This window comes from Erithacus rubecula (genome assembly GCF_903797595.1).
Source record: "Erithacus rubecula genome assembly, chromosome: 25".
Classification (NCBI taxonomy): Eukaryota; Metazoa; Chordata; class Aves; order Passeriformes; family Muscicapidae; genus Erithacus; species Erithacus rubecula.
Genome location: NC_136677.1, coordinates 5383691 through 5401809, shown reverse-complemented (window position 1 = coordinate 5401809; position 18119 = coordinate 5383691). Strand labels below are relative to the sequence as shown.

The 18119-nt window shown below is 54.7% G+C and overlaps 2 protein-coding genes across 4 annotated transcripts; both read left to right on the top strand.

The window, feature by feature from the left end:
- Positions 1-236: 236 nt before the first annotated feature.
- On the top strand, positions 237-8411 carry STT3A (STT3 oligosaccharyltransferase complex catalytic subunit A). 3 transcript variants are annotated; one of them, XM_079326961.1, is made up of 19 exons: positions 237-301; positions 1360-1457; positions 1603-1728; positions 1826-1886; positions 2346-2467; positions 2640-2785; positions 3005-3095; positions 3693-3799; positions 4104-4268; positions 4804-4984; positions 5444-5599; positions 5757-5848; positions 6452-6607; positions 6691-6879; positions 6954-7070; positions 7153-7255; positions 7578-7766; positions 7880-7995; positions 8083-8411. In XM_079326961.1, the coding sequence occupies exons 3-19, from the start codon at positions 1641-1643 to the stop codon at positions 8119-8121; spliced, it is 2118 nt and encodes a 705-aa protein (XP_079183087.1). In that variant the 5' UTR covers positions 237-301; positions 1360-1457; positions 1603-1640; the 3' UTR covers positions 8122-8411. The 3 variants fall into 3 exon arrangements, with proteins under 3 accessions (XP_079183087.1, XP_079183086.1, XP_079183088.1); XM_079326960.1 differs by having other exon boundaries at positions 239-301; positions 1277-1457; XM_079326962.1 differs by lacking the exon at positions 1360-1457 and having other exon boundaries at positions 240-301.
- A 144-nt stretch (positions 8412-8555) lies between these two features.
- On the top strand, positions 8556-16697 carry CHEK1 (checkpoint kinase 1). Its single transcript, XM_079326687.1, has 12 exons — positions 8556-8745; positions 9407-9630; positions 9730-9794; positions 10543-10612; positions 11029-11217; positions 13718-13822; positions 13942-14037; positions 14108-14216; positions 14402-14579; positions 16025-16156; positions 16241-16342; positions 16452-16697. The coding sequence occupies exons 1-12, from the start codon at positions 8681-8683 to the stop codon at positions 16545-16547; spliced, it is 1431 nt and encodes a 476-aa protein (XP_079182813.1). The 5' UTR covers positions 8556-8680; the 3' UTR covers positions 16548-16697.
- Positions 16698-18119: the final 1422 nt, after the last annotated feature.

The following is an 18119-nucleotide window of genomic DNA, read 5'->3' as shown; positions in this document are numbered from 1 at the left end:
GCCGGCCCGCTTCCGCCTCCGCCCACGTGACCCGCCCGGCGCCGCCAACCCGGACGGACACGTCACGGCTCGTTCACCGCCGGCACCGCCCACTTCGCGCTCCGCCAATCAGGAGGGGCCGTGCGCCGCACGCGCCGCCCCGAGCCCGACTGAGTGTTCGGCGCTTCGGCCAATGAGCGCGGCCGCGGCTGGAGTGACGTGCGCGACAGCCAATAGGGAGCGGGAGGGGGCGGGGCGCGGGCTGGCGGCGGCGGCAGCAGGGCGGCTGCGCGGGGCGGATGGACGGGGCGGCGGGGCCGCGGTAAGGGACGGGACCGGACCGGGACCCAGACCCGACCGGCACTGGGGGGCTGGGGGTCCTCGGGCCCGCGGGTGGAAGGGTGCCCGGGATAGGGGGCGCCTGGCTGTGCGGGGTCTGCGGAGTGAGGGAGCTGAGGGGTGACGGGGTGCCCGGGCCTTGGGGGTGCCCAGGCGTGTGGGGACAGGGAGCCCGGGGGGCTGAGGAGTCCCCAGGCGGGTGGGCTCAGACCCGGGGCTGGTCGGGGGCTGGGAATGCCCGGGGGGCGTGGGGGGCAGCGCGGGGGGTCGGGAGGGCTCTGTGTCACTGGGAGCTCCTGGGGTGAAGGGTCCCCCCGGGGACACCGGGGCACCCCAGGGCAGAGCCACTCCTGCACTGTGCTCCATGATCCCAGGGGATCCGGGAAATAACCACCACACGGCGTTTCTGTAGCAGGCAGTGCCCCGTGTGCACCACTCAGAGTCACGTTTGAGCACAGGATGGCTTTTCCAGGCCATGTTTGTTTGGGTTTTAAATCTCAGCCTGTCCCAGTGTTGCTCCCTGATGTAGCTCAGAGACCTGAACTGCACATTTACTCGCCTGTGCTGGGTCTAAGCTTGTCCAGAGCAGCAGCAGGAGTTTTTTTTCCTGATTGATTGTGCAAGAAATGATTTGAAGAAATCTGAGTGTTTCCAGGGTAGAAAGATGTTAAAGCTGTGATTCTTCAGTAAGAGTTTCACTTCCTTGGTGTGCAACCCCAGGATTTCTGTGGCTTTTTCTGCCCTCAAGGAGGTGGAATTAACAGTCACATTGTCTGATGTGAGCAAAACTGATTTACTGTCCTGGTCTGCATTAACAAACTACTGGGATATATATATATATTTGACATAAGTAATCCAAAGTGGGAGTAACCAGGAGCTGTTCAGATCTCCTGTGTGTGACAAAAGGCACCCATTTCTTGTATTCTCCATGGATTATATTTTTCGTGTTTGCTTGCAGGTGATGGTTAAACTGCATAGAGCATCCAGAGGGAAGGCAGGGGTTTTGCTCAAGTTTACACTGAGCTTTTGTTCTGTGCACAGAGAGGAAGGCTCGTCCTTTGCCCTGGAGAAGTTCTGGGCTCTGTAAAGGAAGGAAAACCAGCCAGGATTTGGGGTGACAGCTCGGGTCAGGACAGCAGGTGAGGGTTTATTGAGGGGAGGCACAAGCACCTGGCAGGGGTGAAAGCTGGGCTAGAGTGGGGGATTTAAAGTCTTGAGACTCATGAAAGCTTTAAAGACAGCATGGTCTGAGTCACTCTTTGATGTCTTCCTGGTTGTGTCCAGGCATTCAAGGATCTTCAGGCCCTGCATTTGATGTGAAAATGACCAAGTTGGGGTTTCTCCGGCTCTCCTACGAGAAGCAGGACACGCTGCTCAAGCTTCTCATCCTGTCCATGGCAGCTGTCCTGTGTAAGTCTGTGCCCTCAGGGATGGCTCCTGGTGCAGGAAAACCAAGGGTGGCTCATGAGCTTTGTGTGTTCACTCTGCCCCTTCTCTGTGTTTGCAGCTTTCTCCACCAGACTTTTTTCTGTCTTAAGGTTTGAAAGTGTCATCCATGAGTTTGACCCGTAAGTGTTGTCCTCTCCTTTCCTGGAGGGCTGTTGGGCTTTTCCTCTTCTGGGGCACCCAGAATTCAGGCTGAAATTAATCCTTATTCAGGATGTGGGGTTTGGGGAGGTTTTAGTACAGCTTGCTTTTCTTCTTCCCCACCCAAATTTAGTTGGTACCCAGGGCTCTTCCTTCAACACAGACCCAAGAATCACCTGGCATTGCTTTTCTCCTGGGAGAAAAGCCTAACCTGGCACAGCAGAAGGAGAGCTCCTGGCACAATTAGTGTCAGTGTCCCAATCTTATTGCTGATTGAATCAGTCCCAAGGGACACTGTCACCTTTATAAATGCACTGTTAGGCCCACTGGGAGGAGGAACGAATCTTTGCAGCTGAGGTTTGGGGTAGCTGAGGGAATCTGGCCCATGGAACCCACAGGAGCAGCCCCCACAGTGCTGTCACACCTTGTCACCCTCACAGGTATTTCAACTACCGCACCACCCGCTTCCTGGCTGAGGAGGGCTTCTACAAATTCCACAACTGGTTTGATGACCGGGCATGGTACCCCCTGGGCAGGATCATCGGGGGAACCATTTACCCAGGTAAAGCTTTTGCCAAGCTGAAATGCACCTGGTGCAAGGGAGAATCTGGGTGGGGACTGTATCCATGAGGGTCAGCTGAAGCAGAGGACAGCTTGAGGATGCATCCTGGGCAGCAGCTCCCTCCTGGCAAGTCTTTGGAGCACCCTGCTAACTGTGTCATTTTCATCCCCAGGCCTGATGATCACATCAGCAGCGATTTACCACGTGCTGCACTTCTTCCACATCACCATCGATATCCGTAACGTCTGTGTGTTCCTGGCTCCCCTCTTCTCCTCCTTCACCACCATTGTGACTTACCACCTCACCAAAGAGCTCAAGGTACAGGGGCCAGAGGGGTGTGCCCCACAGACTCTGGCTTTCTCTTTAGGAAAGCAGCTGGGTCAGAAGTTTGGAGGTGACTGCCACACTCCTCAAAACCCCGACATTCTGGGAAGTGTGAAATCTGTTTGACAGCTATGTTCCCACATGCAATTTTTATTCCTTTGAGTAATAAGATCCCTAAATCCTGATGCCTTTTCCCTGGCTGTTTTTTCCCAGGATGCAGGGGCAGGACTCCTCGCTGCTGCCATGATTGCTGTTGTGCCTGGATACATCTCTCGATCTGTTGCTGGCTCCTATGATAATGAAGGTGGGTTTGTGACCCTTTAAGGACTGTTGGGTGCTGGAAGATGCTGCAGGGCACAATACAGGCTCTGTCCTTTTCTGGTGATCCCTGCTGGGTTTGTGCTGTACAAACACAACCCATTGGAGATCAGAGGTGCCATGGAGTAGAGGGAGTATTTCCTAACTCTGGCAGCAAGTTTAGTCCAGTGTCCTTGTCTGCAAATCAAAAAGGGTTTTGTCACCTCCCCAAACTCTGCCTGGAACTGGAACTACATTGTGGTTCCTCTGTGCTTTTGTCCCTGTTCCAGCAGTGATGTTGGGACTGGCAAAGGCAGCAATCTCATTGCCAGTGCCTGGGGCAGAGGAGGATCCAGGTTCCTTTACTGTAGCTGGGCTTTTGGGGGCTGTGTAGGAGTTCTTCCAGCTGGTGTGGCTGCAAGAAGCCACGTGAGCTGTTAGACACAATCTCCACAGTGTTTTGGTCTAGAAACTAGATATCAAATGCTTTTCCCAGGCTCTTTGTGTGATGGAATAGCAAAAGCACTTACAAATCTGTTTCTAATGGTTTGAGTGCTCTGCAGTGCCCCAGAGATGACATTAACAGCTCTGGGTCCTTCTGCAGGTATCGCCATATTCTGCATGCTCTTGACCTACTACATGTGGATCAAGGCTGTCAAAACTGGCTCCATCTATTGGGCAGCCATGTGTGCCCTTGCCTATTTCTACATGGTGAGTAACTCTTCTCCCAGCTCTGGGGTAAACCTGACTCTGAGATCCCTCTGGATGCACTCAGCAGGAAGCCATGGTGTGCTGTTCCTGTGTGTCCAGAACTTAGATGGAGGTGGAAATGGAATGGGTCCTTTCCTCCCAAAACTAGTGGGTTTTATGTGAGATTCTCTTAGTAGTGTTGAAAAATTGGTACTGTGTGAAAATCCTGCCCGTGATCTAGGAAAACTAAACATCTGTGTTTCACCTCAGCTCTGCAGCTGTTCAGTTTGGAAGTTGTGTGTGTGTCTGGTTTGTGTTCTGGCAGGTCTCCTCGTGGGGTGGCTACGTCTTCCTGATCAACCTCATCCCCCTGCACGTCCTGGTGCTGATGCTCACCGGGCGCTTCTCCCACAGGATCTACGTAGCCTATTGCACAGTCTACTGCTTGGGAACCATCCTGTCCATGCAGATCTCCTTTGTTGGCTTCCAGGTGGGCACCAGGGGGCTTTGCAGACTCAGAGATGGGTTCTAACAGAGCAGCAGCTCACTGACACTTGATTTTACTTCTTGCCTTTATCACTGAGGTTATAAGTGGGTGCTGACTTCTTGTTCCAGCTTCCATTTTGCTGATTCCTTGCTACCTTTGGCAAAATGAGCATTTGGCTGTGCTGGATGACTTTCAAAGCTCCTAATAATCATCCCAGCACTGGGACTTTCATAAAAGTATCTTTGGTTTTGGTGAAGGAAACACTCATGCCAGGTGTGTCTTGGTATAGCAGGAAACAGGCCTGCCCAGCTCATGTTTTCAAGAGAGTCCATAATGTTTAATTTCCCGTATCAATTCTTATCAGAATCAAAGTGAATGTAGGAACAGGACTCGTGCCAGCTGTGCCAGTCACAGGGAAGGGAGCATTTGAACATTTTCCTATGATTGGCAGAGATTGTGCTGAGCACTGATTTGTGATAAATGCTAGTAATGGCTCCTGTTTACCTCCATATCTGACCATGCTCTGCCCTGCTCCCAGCCTGTCCTCTCCTCAGAGCACATGGCTGCCCTTGGAGTCTTTGGCTTGTGCCAGATCCATGCCTTCGTGGACTACCTCCGCAGCAAGCTGAACCCCCAGCAGTTTGAAATCCTCTTCAGGAGTGTCATTTCCCTGGTTGGCTTCGTCCTCCTCTCTGTTGGGGCCGTGCTGATGCTCACAGGTAATCATTGTAAGGGTGTTCTACCCTCTTTCCTTGCTTCCAAAGGCATGGAATTTGTCCATCCTAACTCTGTGTTACTGTGGTGCCAGTGCCTGTGAGTCCCCACAAAGGGGGAGGTTGGGATCTGCCCGAATTTGTGCATTAGCAAGAAATATTTAAGCAGCAGCTGTAAGATAGGAGGGGCAGAGACTCTGGGGACACCAGGCTGGTGCTGCAGATCCTGATTGTTGCTCTGTAGTAGCAAAGAGATGCTAAAAATAGAGGTTGGGCAGGGATGAGTTTTTTAGAGTGAAATTGCGTTGTAATTCCTTTCTAAAATGGCAGGTTTGAGTAATAGAGATTCTAAACAAGGTCTGGGATCACTCATTAACCTCAGATGTGCTTCCCTGGGAGAGCATGTGTCAATACTGCCCATTACTCTGCTGGATCCAAAGAGGATTTGTTTTCTCACTTTCCTAGGGAAGATCTCCCCATGGACGGGGCGTTTCTATTCCCTGCTGGACCCTTCCTACGCCAAGAACAACATCCCCATCATTGCCTCTGTCTCTGAGCACCAGCCCACCACTTGGTCCTCCTACTACTTCGACCTGCAGCTCCTTGTTTTCATGTTCCCAGGTGAGTTGCCAGACCCTGAGTTAGTCACCAGAGGGTTTTCCTACCTCTTCTGGCTGTGCTGAGCCTGCTGGGGAGCACTGTGCCCCTCTGTGTCCCTCAGTGCCTGGTTTTATTCATCTCTGAGCTGAACCTGACCCCTTTTTCTCTCCCCTCACAGTTGGTCTCTACTACTGCTTCAGCAACCTCTCAGATGCTCGTATCTTCATCATCATGTATGGTGTGACCAGCATGTACTTCTCAGCTGTCATGGTGAGGGCTGCGGGTGTCAGCACCACCACTGAGCACTCAGAACAGTTTCATTTGTTTTGCTGGACTTAGTGATGATTCTTTCACCCTGAGGGCTTTTCTCCTTTCCATAAATGGAGTTTTGTTTTATCCCTCTCTGCAGTGAAGGATGGCGAAGTTGCAAAACTCAGTGGTTTGGGTGTTACTCATGTCTGTGGGGCCAGAGCAGCATGGTCAGTGTTCCTGGTCTCCCAGTGCAATCTCAAACAATCTCTGGGTTTTCGAGCAGAGACTGGTTACAAACAGTTGCTGATGAGCCCACTTTTGTTCTTCCTGAACACTAAATGTGGATGAGTTCTGGTGTGGAGGCAACTACTAATCTGTGTTTCCATCTGAGATTGCTGAAGTGACCTCAGTTTCCCATGTGGGCCAATTTTGAGCACTCAGGGAATTTCCCTTGGGGGTGTCTGAGATATGGCAGCTCCCCACTAAAAAAACAGCCAATGTTTTATCCCAAGGCTGATACATCCACTGAATTTGAGGTGCTGGATTAGGAATGGCATCCAGTTCCCTCTTCTCTTGGATTTGTGCTGGATTCCTTCTCTGACAGTTCTGCTGTTGCTGTAGGTGCGTCTCATGCTGGTGCTGGCTCCAGTGATGTGCATCCTGTCTGGCATTGGGGTCTCTCAGGTGTTGTCCACCTACATGAAGAACCTGGATATCAGCCGGCCAGACAAGAAGAGCAAAAAGCAGCAAGACTCCACCTACCCCATTAAAAACGAGGTGAGCACCAGGCTGGCTCAGGAAGCTGCCTGGTCCTGGTGGCCCTGTCCCTCCAGTGCTGAGACCCTGGGTTGTCCCCACAGGTTGCCAGTGGCATGATCCTGGTCATGGCATTCTTCCTGATCACCTACACCTTCCACTCCACCTGGGTGACCAGCGAGGCCTATTCCTCCCCCTCCATCGTTCTCTCTGCCCGTGGTGGGGATGGCAGCAGGATCATCTTTGATGATTTCCGAGAAGCTTATTACTGGCTGCGGCACAACACGCCAGAGGTACGGGGGGTTGGGGTCCTGGGCACCCCACGTTGCCCACTGAGGCACTGCTACATGGCTGGTGTTTGGTACAGGATGCCAAGGTGATGTCCTGGTGGGATTACGGATACCAGATCACTGCCATGGCCAACCGGACCATCCTGGTGGACAACAACACCTGGAACAACACGCACATCTCCCGTGTCGGCCAGGTGGGTCCCTCCCTCCCCTGCTGCCTTGGCCAAGCCTTGCTGGGCACCACATCAGCACTGCCTGACACCATGTCTGCCCCAGGCCATGGCATCGACAGAGGAGAAAGCCTATGAGATCATGAGGGAGCTGGACGTCAGCTACGTGCTGGTCATCTTCGGGGGCCTCACCGGGTACTCATCGGACGGTAAGAACCCCTGTGAGCTGGGTCAGACCCAGCCAGGGGCACTGATGGCAGTGCCACCTGCAGCTGGGGCTGTGGAGTGAAAATGGGGCCAGGATGCTCCTCTCTGGGGCTGCACGTGCCTTTGGATTTCTCCCTCAACTCAGCCTTGCTTTTGGCTCCCCTACATCACCTCAACCCTCCCTTCTGGTCCCCCAGCTCAGCTCGACTCCTTCTTTTACCTCATCCCAACTTCTTGTTCTTCCACCCCAATTCAACCCCTTGCTCTTGGCCCCCCAATCAACTCAAGCCCTCATTCTTCACCCCCCAACTCTCTGCCTTCCAGACATCAACAAGTTCCTGTGGATGGTGCGGATCGGGGGCAGCACGGACACGGGGCGCCACATCAAGGAGCACGACTATTACACCCCCACCGGGGAGTTCCGGGTGGACCGCGAGGGCTCCCCGGTGCTGCTCAACTGCCTCATGTACAAGATGTGCTACTACCGCTTCGGCCAGGTCTACACTGAGGCCAGTGAGTCCCTGAGTCACCCCCGGGGTGGGACGCTGCTTCTGGGGGGCCCCACTGCACCCTGACATCCCTGGGGCACGATGCAGCTGCACTGCCTGTCCTTTGCCCTCTCCTAGAGCGACCTCCAGGCTATGACCGGGTGAGGAACGCCGAAATTGGCAACAAGGACTTTGAGCTGGACGTGCTGGAGGAGGCGTACACCACAGAGCACTGGCTGGTCCGAATATACAAGGTATGGCACCAGAACTAGCCCAGACCCGCCCAGTCTGGGGAAAAAAAACATGGAATTCTACCTAATGAACCTTCTTTTACTGCCCAGGTGAAAGATTTGGACAACCGCGGGTTGTCGAGGACGTAGAGGAGCCAGCGCCAGCCATGCCAGACACCGCACTGACCCAGCCTTGGCCTGTGCAGCAGAGATTTGGGGGTTTGGTGGGGGTTCCAGGGGGGCCGTTTCGGGTTTGTTTTATACCGTTTGTAAGCGCAGGCAGCGGCGGGAGGACCCAGCCCGCCCCATCCTGCCGGGAGTGACTTTTATATACACACGGAGCCGTGGCCAAATCAGGAACTGCGGCTCTCACCGGGGCTGATTGACCAGGAATTGTGAAGAATACAAATAAATAAGAATAAATTTGGTGGGTTTTCCCCCGAATTCTGTCAGAGGGACTTGGGGCCGTTTCGCTGCTTTTAATCGATCTGAATGGAAGTAGAGGCGGGGCGGGGGGGCGTGGCCTGACACGGGCGCGGGTTTCCAGGTGAGGGCGTGGCCTGAGCGACGTGGTGGGCGTGGCCTGCGCCATGCGCGCGCAGGGCGAGGCGGGGCTAGCGGCTGTGGCGGGAAAGGGCGGCGTGGCCGGATCGCTGCGGGACCGGGACAGGGACCGGGATCGCGGCCCGGAGCGGGCTCGGTGCTGGGGATGGCGGTGCCTTTCGTGGAGGACTGGGACCTGGTGCAGACGCTGGGCGAAGGCGCCTACGGGGAGTGAGTGCGGCGGGGCCGGGGAGGGCGGGGTTGCTGCCGGTCCGCCCCTTGCACGCTGCTGCCCTGCCCCTTGCGCGACCCGGGCCCCTGCCCTGCCCCTTGCGCGGCCACTGTCCCCTCTGCCTGTCCCCGCCTTGTGCCACTTGCACACCCGCTGCTCGTCCCTGCGTGGTCCTGCGCGGCCACTGCGTGCCCGCTGTTTGCTCGCCTCTTGACCATCACTTGCCGTGTGTGTGCCCGCAGCTTGCCCAGTCCGCGCTGCTCGCCCATCACATGCCCACTGTTTGCCCACTCTACGGTCGTTGCATGTCCTCTGTGTGCCCGCTGCTCGCCCATCACCTAGCCCCGTCCGTGCCCCGGGTGCAAGGCCCTCATGTGCCCCCTGCTTGCCCATCACAGCCCCTTGCACGCCCGGCGTGCCCCTCCTGCGTGCCCATCGTGCTCCTGCCTGTGCCTGCGCTCCCTGTCCCCAGGGGCAGCGTTTGCTGCCCATTCCCTGCCCATTCCTGCCTCCAGTGACAATATTCCCTGCCTGCTGCCCGTCTCCAGAGGCAGCATTTTCTCCCCATTCCCTGCTTGCCACCTCTCTCGGGGGAGCATTCCCATCGCCGTGCCCATTCTCTGCCTGTTCCGTGCCCGCACTGACCCCAGCCCGCCGCAGGGTGCAGCTGGCCGTGAACCGCCGCACCGAGGAGGCCGTGGCCGTGAAAATCGTGGACATGAAGCGCGCGGCCGAGTGCCCGGAGAACATCAAGAAGGAAATCTGCATCAACAAGATGCTGAGCCACGAGAACGTCGTCCGGTTCTACGGCCACCGGCGGGAGGGGGCCACGCAGTACCTGTTCCTGGAGTACTGCCGCGGCGGGGAGCTCTTCGACCGCATCGGTGCGCCGCGGGGTGCCGGGATTTGGGGGCGATGGGGCATCCTAAACTGTCATCCCCATGGCTGAGGACTGCTCCTCCCCTTCTTCTTCCCGTGTGCAGAGCCAGATGTTGGGATGCCAGAGCCAGAGGCACAGCGGTTCTTCCAGCAGCTCATTGCTGGAGTGGTGAGTGGTCAGCGGCAGCGCTGGAGGTGGCGACGCTGCTGGTGCCAGTGGCGATTCCTGCAGGGCACCGACCCTTGCCCTGATTCCCACACAGCAAAGACCCCTGCCATGATTCCCACATGGCACTGACCCTTCCCGTGAATCCTGCACAGCACTGACCCCTGCCATGATTCCCACATGGCACTGACCCTTCCCCTGATTCCCACACAGCAAAGATCCCTGCCATGATTCCCACATGGCACTGACCCTTCCCATGAATCCTGCACAACACTGACCCTTCCCCTGATTCCCACACAGCACTGACCCCTGCCATGATTCCCACATGGCACTGACCCTTCCTGTGATTCCTGCTCAGTGCTGACCCTTGCCCTGATCCCCTGGCACTGACCCTTCCTGTGATCCCCTGGCACTGACCCTTGCCATGATTCCTTCACAGTGCTGACCCTTGCCCTGATCCCCTGGCACTGACCCTTACTGTGATTCCTGCACAACACTGACCCTTGTCATGATCCCCTGGCACTGATCCTTGCCCTGATCCCCTGGCACTGACCCTTGCCCTGATCCCCTAGCACTGACCCTTGCCATGATTCCTGCACAGTGCTGACCCTTGCCCTGATCCCCTGGCACTGACCCTTCCTGTAATTCCTGCACAGTGCCATCCCTCCAACCCTTGCTGTGATTCCCACATGGCACAGACCCTCCAACCCTCCCTGATTCCCATGACACTGAGCCTTTTCCCCCTCCCCAGGTGTACCTGCACAGCATTGGCATCACCCACCGTGACCTGAAGCCAGAGAACCTGCTGCTGGATGAGCGAGGTGGGGGCAGGCGTGTCCCTCTCCAACCCCCATTAAATTTTCATTGCATATTCATTTGTATTTTTTATTTAAGTATTTACTTTAAAGCTTTAATTTGAATGCTTGTATTTTGCATTTGAATTTTTAGTTCGAGTGGGTTTATTTTTTTCTGAATCTAAATTTTACCATGCATTTTTCATCTAAAATGTTTTAGCTTCATTTCATAACTTAAGCTTTTATTTGAATTTCTTCTTTTAATTTTATTTGCATTTAAATTCAAATTTTAACTCCAGCTTTTAAACTCAGAACTGTAAAATCTTAACTTGAATTCTTTTTTTAAACGGAATCTTTAACTTTGAATCTATAACTAAAACTTTTATATTGGTTTTAATTTCACTAGAAATTTGACTTGGCTTTTGTCTTTCCTTCGTGCCCAGACAATTTGAAGATCTCGGATTTCGGGCTGGCCACGGTGTTCCGGCACAACGGGCGGGAGCGGCTGCTGAACAAGATGTGTGGGACTCTGCCCTACGTGGCCCCCGAGCTGCTGCGGCGCCCCGAGTTCCGCGCCGAGCCCGTGGATGTGTGGGCATGCGGCGTGGTGCTGACTGCCATGCTGGCTGGAGGTGGGAGTGATGGGGTGGATGGATGGATGGATGATGGATGGATGGATGGATGGATGGATGGATGGATGGATGGATGGATGGATGGAATTCACAGGGAGTGATGGGCTGACTGCCATGCTGGCTGGAGGTGGGAGTGATGGGATGGATGGATGGATGGATGGATGGATGATGGATGGATGGATGGATGGATGATGGATGGATGGATGGATGGATGGATGGATGGATAGATGGATGGATGATGGATGGATGGATGGATGGAATTCACAGGGGGTGATGTGCTGACAGCCATGCTGGCTGGAGGTGGGAGTGATGGCATGGATGGATGGATGGATGATGGATGGATGGATGGATGATGGATGGATGGATGATGGATGGATGGATGGATGGATGGATGATGGATGGATGGATGATGGATGGATGGATGATGGATGGATGGATGGATGGATGGATGGATGGATGGATGGATGGATGGATGGATGGATGGATGGATGTATGGATGGATGGATGTATGGATGGATGGATGGATGGATGGAATTCACAGGGGGTGATGTGCTGACAGCCATGCTGGCTGGAGGTGGGAGTGATGGCATGGATGGATGGATGGATGATGGATGGATGGATGGATGGATGGATGGATGGATGGATGGATGGATGGATGGATGGATGGAATTCACAGGGGGTGATGTGCTGACAGCCATGCTGGCTGGAGGTGGGAATGTTGGGATGGATGGGATTGTAGCATTCACAGGGGTGATGCGCTGACTGCCATGCTGGCTGGAGGTGGGACTGATGGCATGGATGGGATTGTGGAATTCACAGGGGTGATGGGCTCACTGCCATGCTTGCTGGAGGTGGGACTGATGGGGTGGATGGGTGGATGGATGGATGGATGGATGGATGGATGGATGGATGGATGGATGGATGGAATTCACAGGGAGTGATGGGCTGACTGCCATGCTGGCTGGAGGTGGGAGTGATGGGGTGGATGGATGGATGGATGGATGGATGGATGGATGGAATTCACAGGGGGTGATGTGCTGCTGGCCATGCTGGCTGGAGTGGGAATGCTGGGATGGATGGAATTCCCAGGGTGTGATGGGCTAATGGTCATGGCTGGAATGGGAATGCTGGGATGGATGGAATTATGGAATTCACAGGGGGTGATGTGCTGATGGTCATGCTGGCTGGAGGTGGGAACTGGAAAGCATGGGGGTGATGGGCTGATGGTCATGCTGGCTGGAGGTGGGAATTTTGGGATGGATGGAATTCACATGGGATGATGTGCTGGTGGCTGTGCTGGCTGGGATGGATGGAATTATGGAATTCACAAGGGATGATGTGCTGATGGTCATGCTTGCTGTAGTGGGAATGCTGGGATGGATGGAATTATGGAATTCCCAGGGGATGATGTGCTGATGGCCATGCTGGCTGGAGGTGGGAATGCTGGCATGGACTTATGGAATTCCCAGGGGATGATGTGCTGATGGCCATGCTGGCTGGAGGTGGGAGCTGGAGAGCATGGGGGTGGTGGGCTGGTGGCTGTGCTGGCTGGAGTGGGAATGCTGGCATGGGTGGAATTATGGAATTCCCAGGGGATGATGTGCTGATGTCCACAGCAGGAGTGGGAATGCTGGGATGGATAGATGGAATTATGAAATTCACGAGGGTGATGTGCTGATGGCCATGCTGGCTGGAGTGAGAACACTGGGATGGACAGTTGGAATTCCCAGGGGATGATGTGCTGGTGACTGTGCTGGAGATGGGAGCTGGAGTTCATGGGGGTGATGGGCTGATGGCTATGCTGGCTGGAGTGAGAGTGCTGGGATGGATGGAATTCCCAAGGGGTAACATACAGCCATGGAGGTGGGAACATGGGAATGTCTCTAGGAATGGATGGAATGCATGTGACTTGTTCAGAGGGTGTGAGGAAAATGCAGGAGAGGTGCAGGGGACATGGGGGAGTGTTTGTGGAATGTACAGGGATGTAAGTTTGGAATACATAAGGGGGGGGGTGCACAGATGAAATGTGTGAGTGGAAGTGGGTTGAGTTCACCAGGGGATGTATGGGATGGGGAAGGAGCACACATGAGATGGGAGGGATGAATGGAGTGCACAGGGGGAGGGAGGGGTGTGTGAAACACAGAGATAGAAGGTGTGGAATCCATAAGGGAGATGTGAAATACTTGGAGGGGTTGTTTGGAATATCTACAGGGGTGTGTGTATATAGAGGGCTGCAGAAGGAGAATGTGTGTGATGTGTAAAGGGGCTCTATGAGAGGCACAGGGGAAGTATGGGATGCATAGAGAGGTATGGAATGTGTGTGAGAAACCATGGGATGCACAGGGAGGTCTGGGATGCATGGGGAGGTCTGGGATGCGTGGGGAGCACACAGGATCCATGGCAGGGCAGGGTCACCTGGCACACCACGTCCCCCCAGTGCCACATGTGTGCCCAGGGGGTTGTGGCACCAGGGGGTGACAGCAGTGGGATCTCCTGGCAGAGCTGCCCTGGGACCAGCCCAGCGACAGCTGCCAGGAATACAGCGACTGGAAGGAGAAGAAAACCTACCTCCCACCTTGGAAGAAGATCGATTCAGCTCCCTTGGGTAAGCACCCAACAACTCCCTAAATACATCCATATATATCCACACAAATCTATCCACGTATATACAGCAATATATCCGTGCACACACCATATTGTGTTCCTCCCCCTGGTCTCCCCCAGCCCTGCTGCACAAGATCCTGACGGAGAGCCCGACAGCCAGGATCACCATTGCAGACATCCAGAAGGACCGCTGGTACAGCAGACCCCTCAAGAAGGGTAAGGGGCCGCCGGGGGGGCACTCATGGCCCTGGATCCGGGGGTTACTGGGTGTCCTGTCCCTTTGCAGATGTCAAGCAGGCTCGCCTCTCCTCGGGGGGGGTCACCGACTCCCCTGGAGGCCTCTCCAAGCACATCCGATCCGATACAGACTTCTCTCCGGTGAAGGGAGCGCTGGGGTGAGCCTCTGCTTCCCTGCACACGGGGCTGCCGCTCCTCCCTCGCCTCGGGGCTTTCCCGGCGTTTTCTCAGGAGCTGCTCGGGTGAAAACCCCGCACAACCCCTCTGGTGCCACATCCCATGCAGTTCCCACACGGGGCACTCTGCAGCCCTCCTAACCCTTGTGTCCCCCCTTGCCTTGCAGTGAGGACAAGGCAAGCTATTCCACGTCTCAGCCGGAGCCCGGCACGGGCGGGATGCCCTGGGACGGTGGCGCTGGAAGCATCGACCAGCTGGTGCAGGGCTTCAGCTTCTCCCAGCCCGCCTGCCCCGAGCACATGCTGGTCAACAGCCAACTCCTGGGCACCCCAGGCTCCTCCCAGGTCAGGGGGCACCTGGCACCACCTGGGATATGGGGATGCTGCCTCGCAGTGTTTGGGATGCGGCCGGGAGAGGCTGATCCTGCCGGGATTTCACCTCGGCATCATCCACGGTGTCAGGGTGCACCTTGTGGTGGTTGGGGTGCAGCTTTGCCTGGTGGGGAATATCAGGGAGCAGCTTGGCAATACTGGAGGTGTAACTTTTTATTTATCACCTCAGGTGTGAGTTTGCAGGATTTGGGGCACAGCTTTTCAGTATTTTTACTAGCAGGGTCACGCTTTGCCGTGGCCTTGGGGTGTTTGTGGGGCAGCTTCACATCCAATTTACAGCACTGGGGTCCAACATTGCATTGTATAAATTGGGGTACAAATATGCATCATATGTATGATGATGAGGAGCAGCTTTGCCATATTTATTACATCAGGTAGCAATGTTTGTGGTGTGGCTGGATGAGGTTTATCATCTGGGGGTCAAAGTCTCATCCAGTTTACAGCATCAAGATCCACTATTACACCTTTTATGCTACTGGGGTGCTACTTTACCTTAGATATGTAAGATTAAGAAGCAACTTTTGATATATTTATAATATCAGGGAGCAACTGTTGGGTCTGTGGCTGTGGAATATTTATCACCTGAGGGTGTGAGGTGCAGGGTTTGGGATGCAAATTTGCAATACTTGTAGTGTCAGTTTGTCACTTTGCCAGGGACATGAGGGGCAGTTTCACATCTTATTTACAGCACTGGGGTGCAGCATTGTTCTGTGTGAATATTGGGGTACAACTTTGCATCATAAGTACAGACATTAAAGGGCAACTTTGCTGGATATGGAATATCAGGGAGCAACTTGACAAGGCTGGGATGCAGCTGTGAGTTTTATCATCTGGGAGTGCCACCTCCCAAGATTTGGGGTGCAAATGTGCATCATTTATGGCATCAGGGTGTACTTTGTGCAGTGCTTGGGGACTGCTCTATGGTGTTTGGGGAGCAACTTTGCATCTAATTTACAATATCAGGGAGAAGCTTGGCAGCATTGGGATGCAGCTGGCAAAGTTTGTCATCTCAGGGTGTAACCTTGCAATTGGGTCACAATTTTGCAGTATTTTTGAGTAATAAAATGCAATTTTCCAGTTCCAGGGCACAGCTCTGCAGCGTTTGGGAGGCAACTTTGCATGCAATTTACAGTATCAGGGTCCATCATTGCACTCTTTATACCACTGGGGTGCAGCTTTACATCACACATGTGTCATTAAAGAGCATTTTTATGATACTGCACTGTTCGACCGTGCAGCGTTTCTGGCGCTCGGGATGCGGTTGCTGGTCTGTGCCACCAGGGGGCGCAGCTCTCCAACATTTCCTCGCCGGACGCCGGCATTTGTCAGAGCCGGGGCTGGTTTTGGGATTTTTGGCGGGGTTTGTAACCTGTGTGCCGGTTTTTTTGGGGCGGCAGAGCCCGTGGCAGCGGCTGGTGAAGCGGATGACGCGGTTCTTCACCAAGCTGGACGCCGACGGCTCCTACCGCGCGCTGAAGGAGGTGTGTGAGAAGATGGGATACGGCTGGAAGATGAGCTGCACCAACCAGGTGGGGACCAGGGCAGGGAATTGGGGCTGGGACCCCCTGGGCTGGGTCATCAGTGATGAATTCGAGGCATTCCCTCCTTTGTAGGTCACCATCTCGACCACGGATAGGAGGAACAACAAACTCATCTTCAAGGTGAACCTGGTGGAGATGGAGAGCAAGATTTTGGTGGATTTCCGCCTCTCCAAGGTGCGTGGGGGGTCAGGGTGGCGAAGGACCACATAAAGTGGGTGCAGGATGGGGGTGACTATGGGATGGAGGGGTGTAGGGGGTGTAAACCCCTGTCTCTCCCACGCAGGGTGACGGGCTGGAGTTCAAGAGGCATTTCCTCAAGATCAAGGCCAAGCTCAGCGACATCGTCAGCACTCAGAAAGTCTGGCTGCCCGGCACCTGAGCCCTCACACCTCTTCTCTTTCTCCACCTCCTCCTCCTTCTCCTCCTCCTCCTGGCTGCTCTCTGGCAGCAGCACCCAAATGCTGTGAAGGTGTCTGACCACCTGTTTTAACTTTTGAAGGTTTCAATAAAGCCCTGGGGGACACAAAGCAGGCTGGTTCACTCTGAAACCTACTGATGGCACAGCCTTGCTCAGGCAGTTTAAATCCATCCCACTGCAGCCCTTAACCAGCCCCAAGGTTTGGGAACTGACCCCCCCCCCCCCCAGCCCCCATTCCTGCCCTGTCTCAGGGCAGCTGCTGTGCCCTCATTTTCCAACCTCTCTAATTGCTTTTCGGAAGGACTAACGAGCCCGAGAGCTGCCAGGGGTTGTTAGCGCTGGAGCGAGAGAGGAGAGCCAGGGATTAACCCCATCCCCCCCCAAAAAAGAGCATCCCCCCAAAAAAAATCCCACCCCAGGGTGCAAACCCTCAGATAACACCACAATTTCTCCCTACAGCTGCATCAGTGTTTAACTACCGAGCTAAAAAATGTACTTTTTCTTGTTTACCCCTTCTTAAATTATTATTTTTTTTTAAATACCCCTTTCCCCAGCTTTTTTGTTTCCCTGGTGGGAACCCCCCTTGGGCAAAGCAATTAGCAGCGATTTTTTAATTGCATATTTATATTGCAGCTGGGGAGCGAGACCCCGGCAGCGGGCGAGGGGAAAGGAAGACGCCGTGCTCCGACCTTGTTTGCTTTTCAGCTGGGATTAAGAACTTTTAATTGTCCCAGAGATCACAGATTGTGGCCAGGGGGGATAATTAGGCTGAATACAGGGGTTTCTGGTTCATTCCCCCCAGGAATTTATATTTCTAAGGGCATAAAAAAAGAAAATCTTCGGGAATGCCTCGGCAAGGGAGGGTTGTGGGGGGGTATGAGGCTGGACATAACTCGTTGCATGAGTGAGTCCTGCTGTCAAAACAAATTAATTTTTCACCTGTTACCTGCTGTAAATGGGATATTTTGGGGGTCACGGGCATGTCCCCTCCTCCCCAGGATGCTTCAGGGGAGGTTGGACCCTGCTTGTGTTTCACCACAGTCTCGTGCACTAACCAGGCTCCATTCCCATGGGAATCGTTTTCAACCCTCATTTTTAGGGTCCTTTTGGTTTGGTTTTTTTTTTTTTTTTTTTTTTTTTAACTCCATGGAAGGGATTACTTGCCGCTTTCGGGGTGTGTGGGGGAAACTCGAGGGGGATGAAAGGTTTGTGTTGCTCCGGGAGCGGGGGCTGTGCCCCTGAAAGCGCCTTTTGTGCGGCCCCGCCGGGACCCGGCGCGCCCGGAGGCACCGGAGCGTGCAAATCCCTAAACCAACAGCGGGCCCGGCCCGGGCGGCTCCTGCCCCAGCCCCGGCTCCTGCCCCAGCCCCGGCTCCTGCCCCAGCCCCTGCCCCAGCCCCGGCTCCTGCCCCAGCCCTGCCCCAGCCCCGGCTCCTGCCCCTGCCCCGCCCCAGCCCCTGCCCCGGCTCCTGCCCCAGCCCTGGCTTCTGCCCCAGCCCCTGCCCCAGCCCCGGCTCCTGCCCCTGCCCCGCC

Bases quoted from the DNA above. Each gene is read 5' to 3' on its own strand.
- STT3A (XM_079326961.1), top strand. From the start codon at position 1,641: ATGACCAAGTTGGGGTTTCTCCGGCTCTCCTACGAGAAGCAGGACACG. The intron at 1,729-1,825 runs GTAAGTCTGTGC...CTGTGTTTGCAG, and splicing joins GTCCATGGCAGCTGTCCTGT to CTTTCTCCACCAGACTTTTT. The intron at 5,849-6,451 runs GTGAGGGCTGCG...CTGTTGCTGTAG, and splicing joins TGTACTTCTCAGCTGTCATG to GTGCGTCTCATGCTGGTGCT.
- CHEK1 (XM_079326687.1), top strand. From the start codon at position 8,681: ATGGCGGTGCCTTTCGTGGAGGACTGGGACCTGGTGCAGACGCTGGGC. The intron at 9,795-10,542 runs GTGAGTGGTCAG...CCCCCTCCCCAG, and splicing joins AGCAGCTCATTGCTGGAGTG to GTGTACCTGCACAGCATTGG. The intron at 16,157-16,240 runs GTGGGGACCAGG...CCTCCTTTGTAG, and splicing joins AGATGAGCTGCACCAACCAG to GTCACCATCTCGACCACGGA.